This window comes from Schistocerca nitens, chromosome 6, assembly GCF_023898315.1.
Source record: "Schistocerca nitens isolate TAMUIC-IGC-003100 chromosome 6, iqSchNite1.1, whole genome shotgun sequence".
In the NCBI taxonomy this organism is placed as follows: domain Eukaryota; kingdom Metazoa; phylum Arthropoda; class Insecta; order Orthoptera; family Acrididae; genus Schistocerca; species Schistocerca nitens.
In genome coordinates, this window is record NC_064619.1 from 368366638 (window position 1) to 368389523 (window position 22886).

The 22886-nt window shown below is 40.1% G+C and overlaps 1 protein-coding gene across 1 annotated transcript in view; it reads right to left on the bottom strand.

Annotated features, from left to right (window-relative positions):
- Positions 1 to 289: 289 nt before the first annotated feature.
- LOC126263366 (tubulin polyglutamylase complex subunit 2) overlaps positions 290 to 22886 on the bottom strand; it is a 103407-nt gene continuing 80810 nt past the window's right edge. The window contains exons 6-7 of the mRNA XM_049960458.1: positions 679 to 742; positions 290 to 579 (exon numbers count right to left, since the gene is read on the bottom strand). Of these exons, the coding sequence (XP_049816415.1) occupies positions 290 to 579; positions 679 to 742 (354 nt within the window). The remainder of the gene's footprint in view (positions 580 to 678; positions 743 to 22886) is intronic.

Consider the following 22886-nt stretch of genomic DNA (forward strand, 5'->3'; position numbering starts at 1 on the left):
ATGTACATATGCATGTAGATGAGAGCGGAATTCAGATCTAGATGGCTGGAAATTCCAGTTACTTACATTCATTACGGAGTGTGTTCCACGTTATCAAAAGTGCTCGTATTATAATGCGTCCTGTGCGGAAAACATTATCAGGAAGTGTATGTGTGTGATTTGATAGTATATATATGAAATTCACACAAATAATACATTAATAATAATAATAATATATTAATACTAATCCTAATAAAATAATAATATTAGTATGTTGATGTGAATTAATCTTTCCCATCCAGTCGATTCTTTATTTTGGGAATCTCTCTAGACGAACATTCAATGTCACGTTGGCTGTTCCTGTTCTCGGCCGATCTGATACGGGGATCTGCCACCTGAGTGCAGTGGGAGGCGGCATGGCGCAAGTTCCGCGCATATCATAGCTGGCCGCCGTGTGAACGGCCCGTGACCGCTGGCCACTGCCGACACGTGGGCTGCACGTGCGCCCGCCGGCCTTGACCGCTCCGCCGCTGCTGGCCTCGCCGGCCAACCGCAGGCCCTCCACCCCCGCACACGTGCTGCCTCCCTGTCGCTGACCAGCTATGCCGACCCCGGCGGCAAACACTCTTTTTACTCTATAACTTCCCGTATAGGGTTACGATATGTTAACGAAGAGTACGGAAAACGTCTACTACGTACTCTCCCTTTTACACACCTGGTAAACCTTGGGTGCCCGTAACATTGGTGCAAAGTCATTCATTTTCTAGAAGAAATATAATATTAACGGTATTGCATATACACTATGTGATAAAAAGTATCTATACACCCCTACGTAATGTGGCATTGACCACAAGATGTGGTCAATACCCGTCGGATATAAAAGGAGGTGGGGAGTATGGGTCAGTCAGGAGTGTTCAGTCATTTCAAACGTGGATTAGTCATTGGAAGTCACCAGAGTAACAAAACCATCAGGTTCATTTCAACCCTGTTAAAGCTGCCGAAATCGACTGTTGGTGACGTGTCTGTGAAGTGGAAACGTGAAGGAACAACCATAGCTAAATCAAGACCAGGCAGTCCTCGTGTGCCTATGGTCAGAAACCGTTGAGCATTGCGGACGGTGCTTTCAATCAGCTGCATTAAATCAATGGAAGGAATCATTCGTGAGTCCCAAAGTGCGATGTGCAGTCCAGATAGTGCAATGACTGTGCGTAGGGAGTTAAAAAGAATGGGGTGCAATTGGCGACCAGCCCCTCGCAAACCAGTGTAATCAGTGTTAAGCAATGCTTGAAGGGGTGTAATAAGTGACGACACTGGACAGGGGATGACATCAAACAAGCAATTTGGAGTGATGAATCACGCTGTAACTAGTGACCATCCAGTGGATGGGTCCAGGTTTGGCGAATGACTGCTGTCATGTGCAGAGCCAGCAGTGATGTACGGAGAACGTGGTATTATAGTATGGAGTGTTTGCATGGTTAGAGTGTCGTCCCCTCTTTGCACTGAAGAATATGCTAAATGTGGAAGGACATGAATACATTTTACAGCATTAAGTACTGCGTTCTGTAGAGGAATAGTTCGGAGACGACGATCCTTTGTATCAGCATAACAATGCAACCTGTTATAAAATGAGGTAATGAAGAAAAGACATTTTTAAATATTTACAACAAAGCTGATAATCATTTATTGGCTGACTGCTTCCGGGCTTCGCCCATTTTCACAAGCCACGTATTTTGTATTTGAGTTGGGTCTGGTGTTGACAGCTCCACTCATGTCACCACACTTAAGATGTAGCTCAGATCTTCATTATCCATCATGAACTGTTCCACGCGACAATGATACTTCATACACAATGGAGAATTTGTCCTCGTTGGATAACTCTGTGTGTCAGATGGGCTTATTTTTCGTATGTGTTGTCGTAAATTTGACAGAGTTTGGTGGAAATAATAAAATTCTTTACATCACCATCTGTCAAATCATGAAAACACCTAAGAAAATAAGGCCACGAGACACACAGGTTATTCCAACGACAGCAAATTTCCCATTGTATTCGAAATGTATTGTCACGTGGATCACATGAAGTTGGATAATGAGGATATGACCTACATCTAAAGTGTGATGAAATAAATAGAACTATCCACACCAAACGTATCCCAAATACAAAATACGTGGCTTGTGAAAATGAGCAAAGTCGGAACTAGTCAGCCAATAAGTAATTAGCAACTTTAGTGTAAACACTTAAAAAGTCTTTCTACAATATTTGAAAGCTGCAAGACGCGACGTACTAAAACCGTTTGTATGTGAGGCAATGGTTAGATTACAATAACGGTTAATTAGTTAGTTTCTTGTTCCGTAGGTCAAATTCACGATGAATGTTATCATGCCGAACGTATCAATAGAACAATCGTAACATATTTATATACAACTTACAATTAAAAAATAAATAAAAAATAATATTTATATGTCTACAATTAGGCCTTGTACACGTTTGTAACTTTTTTAAACGTTTTTGATCAGTAATTATCTCTACTCAGGAATTCCTCTACGATATAGAAGGTGTTGACGAATAGAAACATCTTTAACTTGACTTGAAACCACTTATGTGATCTGTCAGGTATGTTATTTTCGTGGGTAGATTGTCAGAGTTTTTATAGCTACGTATTTCACCCCTTTCTGTGTCAAAGTTAGATTCATTAAAGGTAATGCAGATCATTTTTCCTCCTAATTTTGCACTTGTGAATATCTCTGTTACTCTCAAACTTAGATAAATTGTTGATAACAAATTTCATAAGGGAATAAATGTACTTTAAGGCAGTGTTAATATTCTCAGCTGCTTAAGGAGTCTCCTACAAAATGTACGTGTGTGAACTCCACACATAATTGTAATTACTTCCTTTTGTGAAATAGACAACCTTTGCCCAAGAGAGGAGATACCCCAGAATATCATCTCATAAGACATCAACGAACTAAAATACGCAAAATACGTTAACTTACTGACTTCTAGATCCTCAAATTTGGTAATTATTATTACGATAAAAGTAGTCGAAACTAAACGTGTTAGTAGATCTACTATATGGTTTTTTCTAGTTTAAGCTTTCATTAATACGTACATCTAAGAACTTTCAATTTTATAATCTGTTTATTATTTCTTGTTGATATACTAGCTTAAGAGGAGATGCAATATTTTTTACAGCACAAAACTGGACTTACTGCGTTTTTTTCAAAGTTTAAAGCTAGCTCTTTTGTGCAAAATCATTCAATAACCATACTATTTTCTCTGTTGATGCTTCTTTGCTCGGCTGCTCGACAGTGCTTCTGTTATCTGCAAACAGGAATACTTCAGCCTCCTACTTCAAATAAAGTGTCATGTCATTAACATAAGGCAAGAAAATACCGGAGTAATGATCGAATCCTGTGATACGCCCACTGTAATTTTTCCCCATGCACATGATGTACCTCTTTGTATTAAGCTGACAGCCTAGGGTAACTTTCTACATCCTATTCCTTAAATAAGAACTGAAACACTATGTGCTGCATTACATATCGCAAAATTACTTAACTTCTCTAATAGAATATTGTAACTGAAAAAAATCAGATGCCTCTGATAAGTCTCAGAATATCCCAATTGGCTATATTTTACCATTTAAAGAATTTTTTTACTTGCTCTATAAATGTATAAATAGCTGACATAGTGTGGCCCCTTTGAACCAAACTGTGGTCAGGTAAATATCCCATTATTATACAGGTGGGGAACAACCGCAGGCCGAAAAACACCATATTTCAGTTTTCTTGCAAAACACTTCGAGTAAGTAATTCATTACGTAAGTGTTTACGTGTTTTATTAGGGCCACAACCTTTTAGTGTCTTATTAGACATATATCCAGCCCATACGAACTTTTACTTTTAGAGTCATGATGATCTGCCTTACTTCATATGGGGATGTTGTAACCTCCCCGCAATAAAGTTGAAAAGTCAATGATTATAAAAAAAATTGCCAAATGTTGTCTTCCCACAAAACTGAATAATAAAAATGAGCCATGAACTGAATGTAACATCTCAACACAAATAATTAAACTTGATAAATCTTATAAGGGCAGCAACGCTGACCTTCGGCCCTGTGTTCTGAATAGAAAAACCAAAATTCTTACCTCAGTAGAACTGCATCTATATCTGCTCTTATTTTTCGGCATAGCTTCGTGCAATGCTGGCTTATATTTAATTTTTATTCTTGGAGGGAATGCATAGGAAATAATATTTAGCTTGAAATGAATCTTTTTCTTTAAATGAGTTACTTTATAAAAAGTATTATTGGGGCATCATTTTGAACAAATTAATTACAATTACCATACATTATTAGCTGAGCGCAATGCTGCTTCATTACCTTCTACAATAATACACATCGTCCACCACAATCCTGACCAGATTCGGAAGAACAGCACGCCGTCGACGCATGCCGACTCCCGCAGACTAGCACCGACTACTACACCAGACTGCTACTACTCTCCAACTGTCTACTCCCTCTCCCGACTCGCCACACACAACTAAACTCTCGCGCGGTCAAGCGCAGACTAGCCACGATAAATAACTCTCTGGTCAGAGATTCTGTCATGCCTCGCCATCGCTGGTAATGAATACATATGAAACATACGTGTTTCAATGTAAGATTAGTTTATATCTCATTACTTGTCCTCCGTACTGCTTCTTCAGTGTGCTGCTTTGCTGTCACTTCTAAACAATTTGGATCGATTCCTTAACCTATTTTTGAAAAGTAATTATCAAAAATATTTGATATATGTGCACTGTTTTTGTAATGTTCCGGCTCTCTTTAACACAGGTAGTATTATCTATAGAGTCTTTCCCTGTCTCTCTAATAACGATATTCCATAATGATTTTCATTTATTAACCGTTCTTTCAGTTTCAGACGTATGCCCATGCTCCTGGTTTTTTTAGACTTTTCTTACTATGTTTATAATAGGAAAGTGTTTCCAGGTCCTTACCTGTTGAGGCTATATTGTATGATGTCCTTTTTCGTTGTGAAGAGACATTCCTGAAATGGACTGAATTATCCACAGTCGTTTCGTTACAGGGGTCTCTACTTCTCAGTCAAGTAGCTCCTCAATTGGCCTCACAAGGGCTGAACGCATCCCGCTTGCCAACAGCGCTCAGCAGACCCAGATGGTTACCCATTCAAGTGCTAGCCAAGTCCGACAGAGCTTAACTTCGGTGATCTGACGGGAAGCGGAGTTACCATTGCGGCAAAGCCATTGGCCCAGAGACATTAAAACACCTCATTTAACGCTATTTTGTCTAAAACTGACATGGTGAGACCGTGGCTGTGTGCAATTAATGTAGGTTGAATCTTACAAAGAAGAAGACAGCAACCAGCCACTATTAATACTGCTATTTATTTAAGTAAATAGCGCCGTAACCGGTTTCGAACTGACAAGTTCATCATCCGACGGCTGTTCACAAGATTTACAATATGCACTTTACATATTCGCCAGTTTTCGATTTTTATTCTTCCACTGTAGCAAATTATTCTTGGTGTGTTGGTGCCCTACGGTAGATACAGTGTTAGAACCACCCTATGTGAACATAATTAACCTCTAAACGATGAAATACAGAGGAAACAAATATGTGAGGTTAAGTGGTTATAGTACTTACATCGAAAATTCCGCGCAATTTTGTTGCGAAGTTGAAGGATTGTATTTTTCAAATATTGCAAAATATATGCAACACTTATATGATTTGCACATCACCATTTGCCACATGTGGCAAATACTTTTGGTGTGTATGTGTGTGTTGCTTTGGACAATATGGTTTCCACCGTAGGGCACCAACACACCAAGAATATTTCGCTACAGTGGAAGATCAAAATCGAAAACTGACGATTATGTAAAGTACATCTCGTAAATCTTGTGAACAGCCGTCTGATGATGAACTTGTCAGTTCGAAACCGGTTACGGCGCTATTTACTTAAATATATAGCAGTATTCATAGTGGCTGGTTGCTGTCTTCTTCTTTGTAAGAATCAACCTACATTAACCTCATTTAAGGTGTTCCCAGCACAATACAAGCCCCCATAAACCCGAAGAGTGGATACACTCTAATTAATGTCGACTAAAAGGTGTCTGGGTACTTTTAATCAGTGTATAAGTTTATGTTACAGCGTCGCCTGCCCACAACGCCTCCAGGCGGCAGTGGCCTCAGTGGTTCGGTTCGTCAGTGTATTTGATATCATTAAACAGGTCTTCCCTGAATATGAAGTTGCAATGGTATTTGTTACTTTAAGTTTGATACTCTAGCGGAAAACATCACAGTGAGTTGTGAGGTTGAAGTACTGAGAGCTCACGCCACGGAAGTCAGAATACAAAGCAGTCCTAATACTGAGTTGCTATTCATCTGAACATAGAAAATGTAGAAAATGCAGTCTTGACCGGAGTGCAACGACTGAAACACGGCATCTTGGGTTACTCTAGTCTATCGATAACTTATGAAAAGCGGGATCATTTAGAAAACGAACGCAAAAGCTGTTCCCCACACTTTACTAGTGACAGACAGACAGACTAGCTGTGACAGACACCCAGCAGTTTAATGTGCTCGCCCCGTCTGTAGGTGGGAGTCCTGGGACGGCAGACAGCGGCGACGTGACACCGTCCACTCCCGTCGCCGATCCTCAGTTTCGCTCTCGCCTGTCTGTCTTATACAGCCTCCCTCTGGCCCTTTCTGAAGTTTAAATTCCTTATTGTTTCGTTTTTTTCTGGTTCTGATAATTTAGTAGAGTTTTGAAAGTCTTCTATTAGTGGAGGTGATCTTCTTTGCAACACAAACAATGGGTTGTTAGCCCGCATCTCGTGGTCGTGCGGTAGCGTTCTCGCTTCCCACGCCCGGGTTCCCGGGTTCGATTCCCGGCGGGGTCAGGGATTTTCTCTGCCTCGTGATGGCTGGGTGTTGTGTGCTGTCCTTAGGTTAGTTAGGTTTAAGTAGTTCTAGGGGACTTATGACCACAGCAGTTGAGTCCCATAGTGCTCAGAGCCATTTGAACCATTTTTTGAATGGGTTGTTATGCATTACTGATCAAACCATAACGAAAATGAAAAGATGGTACTATTTCAGGACACGAGGTGGTCTCTTCTTCCCCGGCGTTCCTGGCAGGTGAATTAAACAGTACGGTTCTCTAACCCTACGCCTGCGGCCATCAGAAAAGGGCGCTCCAGGACGCTGAAAAACTCACAATTTGCCCTCTATGTCCTCAGCCTGCTTTACTATATTGGATAATGAATGCTGTATTACCAAATGGCCGTGTGGTTCTAGGCGCTTCAGTTTGGAACCGCGTGATCGCTACGGTCGTAGGTTCGAATCCTGCCTCGGGCATGGATGTGTGTGATGTCCTTAGGTTAGTTAGATTTTAGTAGTTATAAGTTCTAGGGGACTGATGACCTCAGATGTTAAGTCCCATAGTGCTCAGAGCCATTTGAGCCATTTTTTTATTACCAAATAAACACATGAGAGTCTCCACTTTGCTCACTATAATGGTTCCCTTCAATTTAGAATTATAACGCTCCTCATACTTCAATGAAACTAATTGTGAAGTAAGCACGTTAAAAGGATCTTTATTTGTGTGGCCATTTTGTCCGCAGTTGCTTTATAGTTCTTGACGGTATTTTCGTTCTGTAGTTTCAACTACAAAAAATGCGTGTTTCTTTTCACCAGACGCGCTTCGCTTTATTGAGATAAAGCGTCATCAATGGTCTGTAATTAAATTATTTGCATTTTGATTTGTTTTAAGATCGAAAAAGAGTTCGTTAACAATATTTTGGTTTTTACTTCCGGTGATTTCCGCTTGATTTCTCGCCTACATCGGAAAATGCCGTCTGGTAGTACATCGTTGATGGTTGTTTTTTCTTCTTTAGACTTTGATAATTGTAATCTAATTTTTGCTTGCTCTGCAGAACTACGCATTTTTTATGTTTTACACGGCACAGTTTTTCGCACACCATTATTTTCTGTTTCTTTTCATACCTCTAAGTTTGTATTGTGGTTTGTGTTTTGTAGTGTCGCCAGCATAACCTTGCCACTAGTTTAAGTTATGTTGGCAACACTACAAACCACTATAGACAATTAGAAGTATAAAAACAAACAGAAAACAGTGGTGTGCGAGAAAGCGTGCCGTTTAAAACATAAAAAATGCATAGTTCCGCAGAGCAAGTAAAAATTAGTGTACCAATATCAGTGTCTAAAGAAGAAAAACATCAACGTGTGCTAGCAGACGGCATTTCCCGATATAGGCGAGAAATCAAGCGGTAACCACCATAATTAAAAACCAACATGTTGTTAACGAACAGTTTGTCGATCTTAAAGCAAATCAAAATGTAAATAACTTAATTACAGACCACAGATGATGCTTTACGTCAATAAAGCGAAAAGCTTCTGCTGAAAAAAAACAAGCATTTTTTCTGGTTGCAAGGACAGAACGAAAATACTTTCTAGAATATTAAAAGGTTATTTAAAAAAAGCATGGCTCTTATGTTAGACAGTATTTACATACTCCGCTTTGGCTCAAGCTCCTTTCAAAAATGTACGACTTCGTGGATCAATTCCCTCCATGCAGCATAAACTGCCAGATCTGCGGAAAACAATATAAACGCATTATTTAGGCATCTACTGAGTCAGAATGCCGATTTGAAACTTCCTGAAAGGTTGAAATTATGTGCTGGATTGGGAGTCGTATCAAGGAACTTTGCGTTTCGGGTGAAAATGCTCTGCCGACTAAGCTATCCAAGCATGGCGCACGATCCGTCCTCACAGCTGTACTTCCTCCAGTTCCTCTTCCCCTACCCTCCGAACTTCAGAGAAATTCTCCTGTGAACCTCCATTTCTTCGACGAGTAGTAGTACCTCGAGGTATACCGGAGAACTTCTATGAAGTTTGGGGAATGTGAGAAGAGGTATTCGTGAAAGTAAAGCAGGTCGTCAGTCGTACTCAGGTAGTCCAGTCGGTAGAGTACTTTCTCGCGGAAGAAAAGCTCCCAAGTACAGATCCGGCACACAGTTTTACGCTGCCAGGAAGTTCCTTCTTCTGAATGACATTGATTTTAGATGTCAGAAAGCCGTTTTTGGTGATGTGTTGCAGCTCTTTGATTGGAGTCACGTTGTTCAGCTGTTATTCAAAGAGAGTCAAACGAACGTACAAAGTGAATTACGCGATATCTTGACCAGGTCTGTTAACTGAAGTTATCTAGGATAATGTGACGTCAGCAAGCTGCACCACCGTCTTAAGCAATCAAGAATTGAAGTGACGAGCCAAACAGCTGAAGCGATAGAGATTAAATTCAAACGTGTGATCGCGTTAGGTCAGATGGAACCTATCGCAACGAAAGAGACATATGGTAGTTACTTAATGAATTAGCTCGTGACAATGCGCACAATAACCCGCACAAAAAGAGTGTCCCAAATGAGCCCAGTACTAGAGGATACGTAGAAGACTACGCCAACAACAAGTGATTAACACTACTAAGAAATGGCTCCGACATAGGGCTAGCGTGGCCGTGTTGGTGCCTGTAAAGGTCAGTGTTACGCCAAGCTCAGTGGGTGAAGAGCCATCAGATGAAGCGGAAATGTGAAGTGCCACTATGCCCCGCCGACTACAGATGGCGTAATATCAGTCCCTGTGTGACTCTTTAGGGGGCAGAGTGATCAGTCTTCAAGAAATGAGAACGCCATAGCTTAACATCATGGCTCATGCGTGGCTCGCGACAGTGAAACCATTAGACAGAAAAGCTTTTGACACAGCGACGAGAGGAACTGTGGCATGCAATGTGGACGCAGATGGGCCGCAATCCCGTAATCCAGTGGTCAAAAACCGAGTGTGATTCTTCGCGGGTGTCAGTGGATCACACAATCAAGTTAGATTCGTACGTATTGAGGGCAGTCTATACAAAAACCGGTATATAAGGATACTAGTAGAACGCCAAGCACTCTCCCTCCTTCAGAGATTACTCGTCTCATGTTTCAGCGGAACAATGACCAACCACATGTGAAAGGTAACGCGTAGGTATTCTTCAAAAACCAGCGAGCACCATCACATCATTCACAGGTTGCTCATCGAATGTACCTGTGGTATAATTGTTCGTCAACTAGTTAATATCGAATCCAGTACTTCTGCATCAAGTGTAGATGTTGAAGAATCACTGTGAAGCGCTCGGAGAGGCTGCGTACTCGTGTGAGACAGAGTTATGGTCATCTGACGGAGAGGGGTCTCACTGAGAGTCTCAATTTTGCCACCTGGTCCAATTGCGGTATATCCAAATATGTGGAACATTCTGATGTGACAGTGGCCCGACGTTGGACTGCACGGGAACCTGGTGGCAAGCATACTCGCCGTCAGGGTCCAGTCGACCATGTCTGATCATTACAAGGCATTATGCACCAAGCACATAGTAACCCGTTCACGCCTGCCCCTACCGTCTTAAAAGAAGTAATAGACTCCCTGGAACATTCTGTATCATGGTCCGAGACTAGCACAGCCAGACTAGAGAATTACCGTCCAATGCGGAGGCTGCCGCTAACACCACAACACAAACTGCTGCTTTTGGAGTGTGTCGCGAACAGGTAGCAAGGGCTGCTGATGAATGACGTCGCATTATGTTGAGCGATGAATCACTGTCTCCAACAGCAGGGGTGATCATCGTCGGCTAGCACAGCAGCGACCTAGTAAGAGACCCCATCCTCACAATGCTTTGAAGAGGCACAGCGATGATACTCCTGGGGCTATGGAGTGGATACCCATTTGGTATGACCAGTCACGTCTGGTAGTGATTGAGGAGAACTCCTCCCTCGGGATTGAGTATGTGTGTTGTTCTTAGAATAAGTTAGTTTAAGTTGGAGTAAGTAGTGTGTAAGTCTAGGTACCGATGACCCCAGCAGTTTGGTCCGTTAGAAATTCACACATTTGAGGAGAACTCTCACGGCACAACGAGACATCACGGACACCCTGCGCCGTCGTACGTTATCTCTCATGAAACAGTACGATGGTGTCACTTTTCAGCATGACAATGGCTCTCCACACATGGCACGTGTCTTGTGAACTGTCTGCGTGGTGCTGAGGTATTTCCGTGGCCAGCAACATCCCCAGATTTGCTCCCAATAGAACATTTCTGGGACGAGCTCGGGCGTCAACTCCGTCCTAACATCAGTACCCATAACATCGAGGACCAGTTACAACAGTTGTGGGCCATTTTGCCTCAGGAGAGAACATGACAGTTTTGACGACCTACCCAACGAAATCAGTGCCTGCATCTAGGGCGGAGCGAGTGCAACCTTTCACTGATAAGTTGGCTGATACTGCCAAGTTCTTTGCAAATTTGACTCGATTTTGTAATCACCAAAATAACATCACGTATCCTCTCAACTCGTTCCACCCGCCGAGTTTCGTTTCTTTTCCTCCTTCCTTCCTGGGTGCTTCACCTATTTTGTAAAGCAGTGTATCTCCAAATCGTACAAATTTTGAAGTGTGTGTTTCGATGTTCACCTGTAGTAAGTAGTGTTTCTGAGATGAGGAACTAGCATTAAATTCGCCTAGACGACTACGGAAAACATCTTAGGGATACCACTGAAATCCATCAGTGGTCAAGGTCAATTGTTGCCGAGTGGATTGAATCCCGGCACAATAGTGCACGCCAGATACTATTATACTTATATGACTACTACAAGGGTAGTGGTAGTTGGACTTTAAGTTCAGGTGTTAATATCAGTACGGTAACAACGTCCATCTTATCTGTTGGTGATCAGCATTGGATAACAGCTTACAGCTTTAAACTGAATAATCTGAATATGTAAAATTGACACTTATAGCAGGTTCATTGAACAACAGCAAAAAAATAGTCTGACAAGGTTATGAAAACTTCCACTTTATATTTTAACTTAATCATTGTTTGGATTCTAATTCTTTTCCTTTCCTAAGTAACTCAATGATGAGAATACATAGATGATTCACACATATAGTAGTATCACAAAATCTATTCCTTTTATTCACTGGAAACTTACATTACCTTATAATGCATTCCGCATATCTTCATTCACAATGATATCTTAAACTTTTCTCATGAAATATTTTTCAAGGCTTATTTTAACTAATCGAATCAGTAAGCCCTAATGCTGGAGTAAGGACAAAGCAAAATCTATCGCAGAAATGGGATCCTCAGACTGGCAGTTGTGTCTTTTATATTTTTTAACAGACAGCGAGTAGAGCTAAAATGACTACAGCGATGTTTTAACTACGCACGTGGACGTATTTGGAATCTAACTCGAGCGACAATCAAAGATATGGAACTCGTGGAAAAAACGGCTCGAAATAAAACTATATGTTATACCAGTTTGACACGTCTGAGGGATTTTATTATTCTGATACTGTGAGTGTGTTCTATACTTCCAAGATTTTTAGGTACCTGTGATGATTATAAATTAAACGATGAAGGAAATACATTGATACCTTAGTAGACTTAAACTTAATGTCTACTTATAAATAGGTGACTGAGGATTAGACACTGAGTAAACATGTTTGTAGCCAAGTTGGCGAATGTCATTTACAAGAAAAAATAATTTACGTGAATTAAAACTGTAAGAAAATCACTTGCTTTTCGGATGTTAATTATTCACGCTTGTGTGTCTGTCGCATTCGTCTAATTATTCCAAGTTCCCGCTTGTGTGACTACAACTTTGCCTTCAGTGTGGGCTCTTCTCGCTATAATTGTTGTTATATAGTACTTTTACTGCTAAAAGTATAAAAGTAAATGCAGACAAGAAAACACTTCAAGAGAAGAACGGCAGCTGTTAGCTTTTCTATCGACGCACTGTTGTGCTGGTCTGTGTTAACGGCAGTGCTCTGCTCCTGTGGCTTGCAACCTGCCGCGCTAGTAAGTTGAAATGGATGCCGCCATCCAGGCGTCACGGTTTATGCCTTGCTGGAGCGCAACAGGGCGCAGTGTTGGGGCACACGCCTAACTGAGCAAGAGCATACTATATTACCTTAGTCGTTTGGTGCTTTCAAAGGAAGTGTGGAAAAGAGTCAAAGTAGTACGTTTAACTAGAATACAGAGAACTGGCTTAACATTACACAATACTATTGTATTACAGTACTATTTCTAACTACTAAATAACTTTAAAATTTCTGCAGACGAAAAAAAAATGGACATCTGAAGCTGCAAGTGGAACATCGTTAATGTATACGAGTATTAGAACCAAGAGGACCCAAACAGGACCTTGTAGTATGCCATGTCTGATTGTTTGAAATTCTGAGTGCTTATTATTGAATCAAATGGTTCAAATGAGGGGACTTAATTAACATCTTCCTACCGAACTGCCGGTGCGACAGTAACTTGATATAAACAGTGCACTCCGCAGCTCTCGATCAACTCAGGTAGGGGCAGATGTGCATGTTCTGTAGTTGCATAGCAGCACACGATCAACGCTCGCTGCGTGTGCAATTTCGATCAACTTAGGTAGGGACAGATATGCATGTTCGGTAATTGCATAGCAGCACGCGATCAACGCTAAACAATGAAATAAATACCTGCAGCCATAAGTAGTAATAATTGAATATTCTGGCTGCGAGAATAATACATTTGAGTGTTATTTGTGTATATGTGTTAGTTATAAGATCATTTTGTGTCAACTTGTCAGTGATTTATATATTTGTTGTGCTATATTGGTGATAGAATGGTTAAACAAAAGAAAAATAAACCGAATGAGCATACTGATGCAGAGATGACATCAGAGTCTCAGGTAGAACAATCTACCCATATTTCTGTCGAATTATTAGAAAATTTAATTATGAAACTGATGTCCCGAGTGATAGTAAAACTGAGGAGTTGGCAAAACAAACTGACACTCCTGCATTCAACCAGTTAGGAATTAATGACAATATTTCTTCTGGGCAAGGGGCAGAAGTTAGCAATGCTCAAGCTATGTCGATACAGGATATTCTAACAGCATTTTTTGAAAAGTTTACTATTAAAGAGCAGGAGCGTGAAAGACAACGTCAGCAGGAAAAGGAAAAACGTAGACAGGAAAAGCTTATAGAAAAACAGCAACAGGAGCTCAGGGACCAAGAAAAGGAAAAGAAATTTATGGAAAATATAAACAATATTTTTCTGGAAAGAGATAAAGAAAATGTCCTTAGGATAAATCAAGTGTTGGTCGATCGTGATAATGCTATTACTACCCATTTTAAGCAGGAGATCGATGCAGTAAAAACCACTATTGAACCGTTAACAAACATTCCAGTTCAGGTCAATAGCCTTCAAACTGAAGTAGATAGACTAGATAACCAATTCAAAGCCTTGGCTAACGCTGTGGAAACAATGCAGGACATTCCCTCTGAAATCCGAAAGCAAATCCGAACAGAAGTAGCCAGGGTGCTGAGCTCTGAAAATCAAAACTTTGAAAATCTGACAGTATGCACTAATGACAACACTGGTACTGACAGGCAAAAGATCGCAGATAATCTGACGGCGAATATTAATGCACCACAAGGAAGACCAAATTTTGGTAATCAACCGATATTACCAGAGCAATATGTGACACCAAGGAACAATAATAGTGGAACAGAACGTACTTGTAATAAAGTAACCACACCAGCTGCGAATGATAGCAATTCCATGCACTTAACTACTTTGATGCATGAAGAAAGCCTAATTAAGCATAGACAGTTTCAAATATTTAACGAAGAAAGCAAGAAAAAATACATCCAGTAGTTTTCATTCGAAACTTCAAAAGTGTTCTTCCAAAATCATGGTCGGAAGAACAGAAAATACAGTTTGTGATTTCACATATTTCTGGTGATGCGTCGCTCTGGGCATTAAATGCAGCAGAAACTTGCAAGACTTTCCACGACTTTGAGAAGGCGTTCCTTGATCAATTCTGGTCAGCGTCTACTCAAGAGCGACTCCGTAAAATTGTTTACAATACAGAAATGTACAATCCGAAGTCAGCTTCCTTAAGAAAGTACTTCGAAAAATATATTAACATGACCCGGTACTGGGATGAGCCAGTAACCACCAGAGATATATTGCGAGTGTTAAAAGCTAGATTACCCACACATATTAGAGAAAAATTATTTAATGTTACAGATACCGATCTGAAAGAATTTCTGTCTGTAATTGATTCTCTAGATCTAGTGCAAGAAGACGCCAGAAAAAATTCTGACGTGATCAGCAATAATAATAGTCCTAATAGAAAAAATTCATGGAATGGAAATAATGGAAATAGGGGCGAAGGTAGTCCAAAGAAAAATAAAAGTAAAGCTTATAGTAACGGAAAATACAATAATAATAATAGTAGTAGGAATCCCTACAACCAAAATTTTGGTTATCCTAATAATAATAACAGTAATTATCAAAAGGCCGAAGAACACCAACAACCGAATGGTAATCAGAGGCCCGACCACAATGAAAACCCAAACAATAACAATAGCAATCGAAAGAGACGAAATGACAATAGGTCAGACAGTCCATATAAAGACAAGCCTAAAAATATGCGGGGTGACAGTGAATATTGGCGACAGCCAGGGCCAAGTCATTGGCAGCCGCAGAAAAATTCTATCAATGCAGGTCAGCCAATAAATTATGTACAGGCTATACCTATACCAAGCAATCAATATCCAACGTGGTGGGATCCAAACAGGCCTCCTCCGACTGAAAACTCACAAAATGTTAGAACAGTGGAGGTACCTTCGGAAACAAAACAAAACCCTTAGAAGCCAACAAACTAATTTCCATCCCTGTAGGCCTTCGCCAGGTGACCGAGGCCAACAATGAAGGCAACAGGTCGACGGAACAAAAAAAAAAAAAAAAAAAAAAACATGATACGGTATCAGGATGGCAACAGGATCGAAGATGAGCTATATCAGGAACCTGCTGTCTCTGATAAGCCACAAAGGGAAAATATCCAAGCAAGTGTCACCGGAGCTGTAAATGGTGTAACAGCTACTATTTTGCTTGACACAGGTGCAAATGTATCAGTTATGAACACGCAGTTTTTCAAGAAGGTATCGGAGATAAGGAGATTGACGATTTTGCCGGTTGCAAATTGTATGGTTATAGGGGCATTGGGAAAAAAGGTACAGAGTATAAAATACCAGACACAGGTGGAAGTTTCCTTGGGAAATGATCGCTTATTATGCACGTTCCTACTAATGGATAACTTGTCAGTACCGGTGCTTCTGGGACTTGAGTTCCTTCGGGAAAGGGAAGTGGTAATTGATCTCCCCCGTGGGACATGTGCACTTAAGTACCAACAGCGACCCATAACATTAATGCTGAATCGTGAAATCGGTGCGAACCTTCCGCTGATGAGAAAAATTAATCTTTCTGTCAGCAAACAGAAGTTGTTAGTGTTGGATCATAAGCACCCACAGATGTGTCACAAAAATCGAAATAACGATGCACCCAGCAACGTGAGTGACATCGTCACAACAATAGAAGAGAAAGTACAGGAGGCAACTTGTATTGATGCTTCAGAGGCTAGACAATTAACAGAATTATTATCCGGATACCTCAAAGTAGTCACTGAACGCCCTGGAATCATAAAAGATTACCAGTATAATATGAAAGTATATCCGCACAAGACCTATTGCAGAGCATCTTACTCGGTCCCCTGGCCTAAGAAAAACGAAGTGAAGATACAATGGACCAATCAGAAGTGCAAGTGCACTATCCCATAACTGTATATATAATGTTTATGGTAAAATAATTAGCAGTAATAATTTGATAATATTATGTATGTATTAGTTTATAAGCTTTTATATCAAGTATTACACTGCAATGTTCTTGAATTATTTGAACAAGGAGTAGAGAATCCCCATAATAAATATATTTTTACTCTAAAAGGGATCAATAACTTGATAAACACTTGAGTGTTATTGTATTAAATGTGAGGAATTTTACCTTTCTATACGTAGGATAGAAATGCTTAAAATGCTTAAATAATATATTTGTTTGTGTGTAAGAATGGATATAACAAAAATATTTTCATAAGATTGAGTCATGTAGTCCCACACACGTAGTGAGTGTTGGTGGTGTGTGAGCTGTGTGACTGAGAAAAAAAAATAAAAAAATAAAATAAACTGCTTTCACCACTAGTGAAGCAAAATCTGTATGTGTACTGATTTACGTACACGGTTTCATTACGAAGTCATTTAAAATGCTCTTATGAGCAACATTCCTGTTAGATAAACCGAACATGGACATCTGTCCCAAAAACATGGTAAATACAATCCCAATAAAAAAATAAAAAATATAAATATATGTATCTGTAATAAAAATGGAAATGTACTGTTATCTGGACAGTTCAGTAATGATCTCATGGTCAAGATAATGTAGCAGATTCTGAAAGTTTTATACTGTCTCATGTTTATGTGACAGTGTAAAATTTAAAATATTGATATTCAGTCATGGTAATATGAACTTAGGTGCAAGTGTACCAGACCTCATTATTTGAAAAGTGTCATTTGCATATAGATTGTCTGTTAAGTACTCTGGAAAACTACTGACAGCAATCAGAACAGTGAAACGTGTTTCGCAGGAACTAGTGGACGCGTGAAGAACTGTGATTTATATTGTGAATAATGATGAACAGTGATAAAAGCTGTGATCACGTAACCTTATGAACGCTCTTGGAGTGTCAAAGTTAGCAGCAACGCTATGAACGTTGAGTACTGTTGACTGAATTAATAATTAACTTGAACTGATGACCTTTAGTAGTTTGTTATGAAGCGTCTTTGCGTGCCAAATTTAATGTGACAGACTGTACAGCCAGCCGCGCGGCAAAACAATAATGCAACGTTGGCTACGCAACGCGTCGCGAAAATATTTACATTCCGCTTAAGTAAACGAAGCACACTACGGGCACTTGTATGATTAACGGTGCAGTGTTCAAAATGTGCATATTGTGATGAACTTACATGTGAATCACTACATTGTGTTGAACAGTGTCAAAATACAGAACATACTCCAAAAACAGTCTAATTCCATCCGTGTGAATGCAAGTGAAATGGACACTAATAAACTTTTCCACAGGATGAGAATAGTAATTATCTTGTCACTGATGCTTATATTTTGACATTTCATGTACCCGTCTTAAACTGAATGACGTGGGAAAGGAGAAACAAGACATGCTGCAGCGCGACTTCTAGCCTGCAGCAGATCCAATCCACGATTTTACTTTTTGTTGGTTGGCTTTTGTAGGTTCAGCACGCAAGACGCATATCAAACTGAGGTCTGTTAAGAAATTGTAATTATTTGTTAATTATTACTTGAAAATAGAGTTCATTATTATTATAAATATGAGAGATTAATTATTTGTAACTCTAATTCCTCTCTCAGTAAGCATTATTTGTGTTCATTATTTCTTTCCGCTGCACCGAGCGCAGCCATTGATGATAGCGATTTGTATCTCGTGTTTGTCTGTGTTTTCCTTAGAAACAAATCAAATGTTTGCTTGATGAAGTCTAAATAGTGCACAATACGAAAGTAGAGTTTCCGTAAAGTTCAATAAGCATTTAAAATACTTATTTGCTCTAACAATAGAAAGTCTCTATCAATTGTCTGCCGCCATCTTAACAATTATCACAGCGGCAAATTCAAAATACGCAATTCTGCAGACATAAATGCTGAACGTAATACAAATGTGTAAAAATAAATGTGCACCGGTGGTTCCGAACTCATATTAATGAAAATAATTCGAATCAGATTGGTTCTTAAAAAACAGTGCTCATAGCACGAAGGTTATAACAAACTTTTTTTAGCTGATGTATGGAGCCGAAATTAATTACGCACGAGTTTCGAAGAATATTGTTTCAGGTAACATACGTCAGTGTTGTGCGCGGCTGATATTCGGTGGTTTTACTGATCATTTTGCTGAAGATAACTGTTTCCATCATAATCCATAGTTGTATAGAATCTGTTGTATGAACTGTGGCATGCAATGTGGACGCAGATGGGCCGCAATCCCGTAATCCAGTGGTCAAAAACCGAGTGTGATTCTTCGCGGGTGTCAGTGGATCACACAATCAAGTTAGATTCGTACGTATTGAGGGCAGTCTATACAAAAACCGGTATATAAGGATTCTAGTAGAACGCCAAGCACTCTCCCTCCTTCAGAGATTACTCGTCTCATGTTTAAGCGGAACAATGACCAACCACATGTGGAAGGTAACGCGTAGGTATTCTTCGAAAACCAGCGAGCACCATCGCATCATTCACAGGTTGCTCATCGAATGTACCTGTGGTATAATTGTTCGTCAACTAGTTAATATCGAATCCAGTACTTCTGCATCAAGTGTAGATGTTGAAGAATCACTGTGAAGCGCTCGGAGAGGCTGCGTACTCGTGTGAGACAGAGTTATGGTCATCTGACGGAGAGGGGTCTCACTGAGAGTCTCAATTTTGCCACCTGGTCCAATTGCGGCATATCCAAATATGTGGAGCATTCTGATGTGACAGTGGCCCGACGTTGGACTGCACGGGAACCTGGTGCCAAGCATACTGTTGTTCTTAGAATAAGTTAGTTTAAGTTAGAGTAAGTAGTGTGTAAGTCTAGGTACCGATGACCCCAGCAGTTTGGTCCGTTAGAAATTCACACATTTGAGGAGAACTCTCACGGCACAACGAGACATCACGGACACCCTGCGCCGTCGTACGTTATCTCTCATGAAACAGTACGATGGTGTCACTTTTCAGCATGACAATGGCTCTCCACACATGGCACGTGTCTTGTGAACTGTCTGCGTGGTGCTGAGGTATTTCCGTGGCCAGCAACATCCCCAGATTTGCTCCCAATAGAACATTTCTGGGACGAGCTCGGGCGTCAACTCCGTCCTAACATCAGTACCCATAACATCGAGGACCAGTTACAACAGTTGTGGGCCATTTTGCCTCAGGAGAGAACATGACAGTTTTGACGACCTACCCAACGAAATCAGTGCCTGCATCTAGGGCGGAGCGAGTGCAACCTTTCACTGATAAGTTGGCTGATACTGCCAAGTTCTTTGCAAATTTGACTCGATTTTGTAATCACCAAAATAACATCACGTATCCTCTCAACTCGTTCCACCCGCCGAGTTTCGTTTCTTTTCCTCCTTCCTTTCCTGGGTGCTTCACCTATTTTGTAAAGCAGTGTATCTCCAAATCGTACAAATTTTGAAGTGTGTGTTTCGATGTTCACCTGTAGTAAGTAGTGTTTCTGAGATGAGGAACTAGCATTAAATTCGCCTAGACGACTACGGAAAACATCTTAGGGATACCACTGAAATCCATCAGTGGGGTCTAGTGAGGCAGGGGATACAACCCGTCGGCTTTGAACAATGACATCATTCCTTAGTCATAGATAGTAATGTCTTCACTTCGAGGCATAGATAATAAAGCAGTTCTGTGTTCTAATAAGCGCTATCATTCAAATAATTGAATGTGAATCTAAAAGCGATCGTTTATCTATATTTCACTATTTTACCATATTTCACTTTCTTATTCCACCAATATGCTTCAGTAGCTGATAAGTGTTTTTTGGCTCATTAAAAAAAATCTCACGAGATAGAATAAACTGATCCTAAGATACAGATGCTTCAGTAGCTGATAAGTGTTTTTTGGCGTTTTTAAAAAAAATCTCACGAGATAGAATAAACTGATCCCACTTTATTAAGCAATCAATAAAAAAACGAAACAAACATAACACCAAAACGAAAATGGTAAACTGCAAATAGAATAGATTAGCCATGCATAACACCCACCCACCTCCCCAGGAGTCGGAACTCCCGCACCCATTAGAATATACAGATGCTTCAGTAGTTGATAAGTGTTTTTTGGCTTTTTTAAAAAAAAATCTCACTAGATAGAATAAACTGATCCTAAGATACAGATGCTTCAGTAGCTGATAAGCGTTTTTTGGCTTTTTTTAAAAAATCTCACGAGATAGAATAAACAGATCCTACTTTTCGTAATCTATTCTATTTGCAGTTTACCATTTTCGCTTTTGCTGTTATGTTTTGTTTCGTTTTTTTACTGATTGCTTAATAAAGTAGGATCTGTTTATTCTATCTCGTGAGATTTTTTTTTTAAAGCCAAAAAACACTTATCAGCTACTGAAGGGAGCTACAACACTAAGAAGAATCGCTTCTCGGCTTTTGACAAGATCACTGTGTAGTTCCCTTTCAACAAGTGAAACACAAAGGTTAAATAAACAATCAAAACGTATAAAATGAAACAGGTTGCAAATGTAACGTACGTGTATTTCCACCTATTCGTTACCAGTGTACATATATCGAGGTCAATGGAAGTCTGGTATACATATATTACATACGTAGGACCTTCTGTCATCAGTAATACTGATATGTACGTAAGAAAGGACTGTTAGTAATAGCGGAGACGAAATAAACAGCACATCTACAATTTGTATCTCGTGTTCCACTTAGGGTTTACTGAAGCGGAGGATACATCATTCAGGCGAAGAACAGGACAGTAATGCTAGTGAAAACGAAGAAATCGCCTTACGACAAACTCGTATTCCGGACTGTACTTAAGCAACACACTTCGAATCAGCTTTTAATTTGTATCGGGTGTTTCATTTGCGGTTTAGCGAAGCAGGGGATACATAGTTCAAGTGAACAACAGGACAGCAATGCCACTTGAAACTAAGAAATCGAGTACGCTGAACTTGTATCCCGTACTGCACTTAAGCAATACAGTTCGAAAGACTTTCGAGATATAACTGACATACTTGTAACGTGATGTATTCTTTGCTAGTAATTTCATTCATTTCTTTCCATTGTATTTTGCGCAGAAATACTAAGATACAAACACGCGTTATCGTTAACGTGAAAATACTACTGGCCCTTACATATGTGAAATAAAGTTTATCTCTCTCGCATTCCTTTGTTTCTCAACATTCTCCTCAGCTGTTTCATCTTTGTAATACATGCTCTCTGGCGACTTGTGACGTCATTGTTCAAAGCCGACGGGTTGTATCCCCTGCTACACTAGACCCCATCAGTGGTCAAGGTCAATTGTCGCCGAGTGGATTGAATCTCGGCACAATATTGCACGCCAGATACTATTATACTTATATGACTACTACAAGGGTAGTGGTAGTTGGACTTTAAGTTCGGGTGTTAATATCAGTACGGTAACAACGTCCATCTATTTCCGTGGCCAGCAAGATCCACAGATTTGCTCCCAATAGAACATTTCACTGCCATACTGCAACTGTTGCACAATGTCTTACCAGAAAATGAAGATGTTAAAGAGTCAATTTGTCTTTATCTGTAGCGAGAGATAGACTACTACATGATTTAGTCTGAGTCACTCATTTTGTTCAAGTTTATTCAATGTGTCTGCGCGATTAACACTGACGTGCTAGTATTTGACGCCCGTGGAAGATTTAAATACGGTGACACAGTGCCCAGTGCTACGCAACTAATTGCTACCTGTAATCAGTCAATCATTTCATTAATCCCTTTTCTGATAACTGAGACGACCTGTGTAGTGGCTCATGGTTCATAGTCAAGTGTAACAGAACCTCAATCTTCAGAGTGTTTTGTTTTCTGTCTCTAACAAAAAAAAGTCTTGACACTGGCCATCAGCTACGCAACTGTATACGCATTACATAACCACCTGCTACTTATCCATCCACCAAGAGTACTAAGATCTGTTCTCATATTAATAACAATAATTATTGCCATTTCTATCTTTGAAGTTAACTAACAATATTAGGAAAGGATAGATTGGTACTCACCATAAAGATGATCCTTTGAGTTCCAGACAAGCAGCCGGCCGGAGTGGCCGTGCGGTTCTAGGCACTACAGTCTGGAACCGAGCGACCGCTTCGGTCGCAGGTTCGAATCCTGCCTCGGGCATGGATGT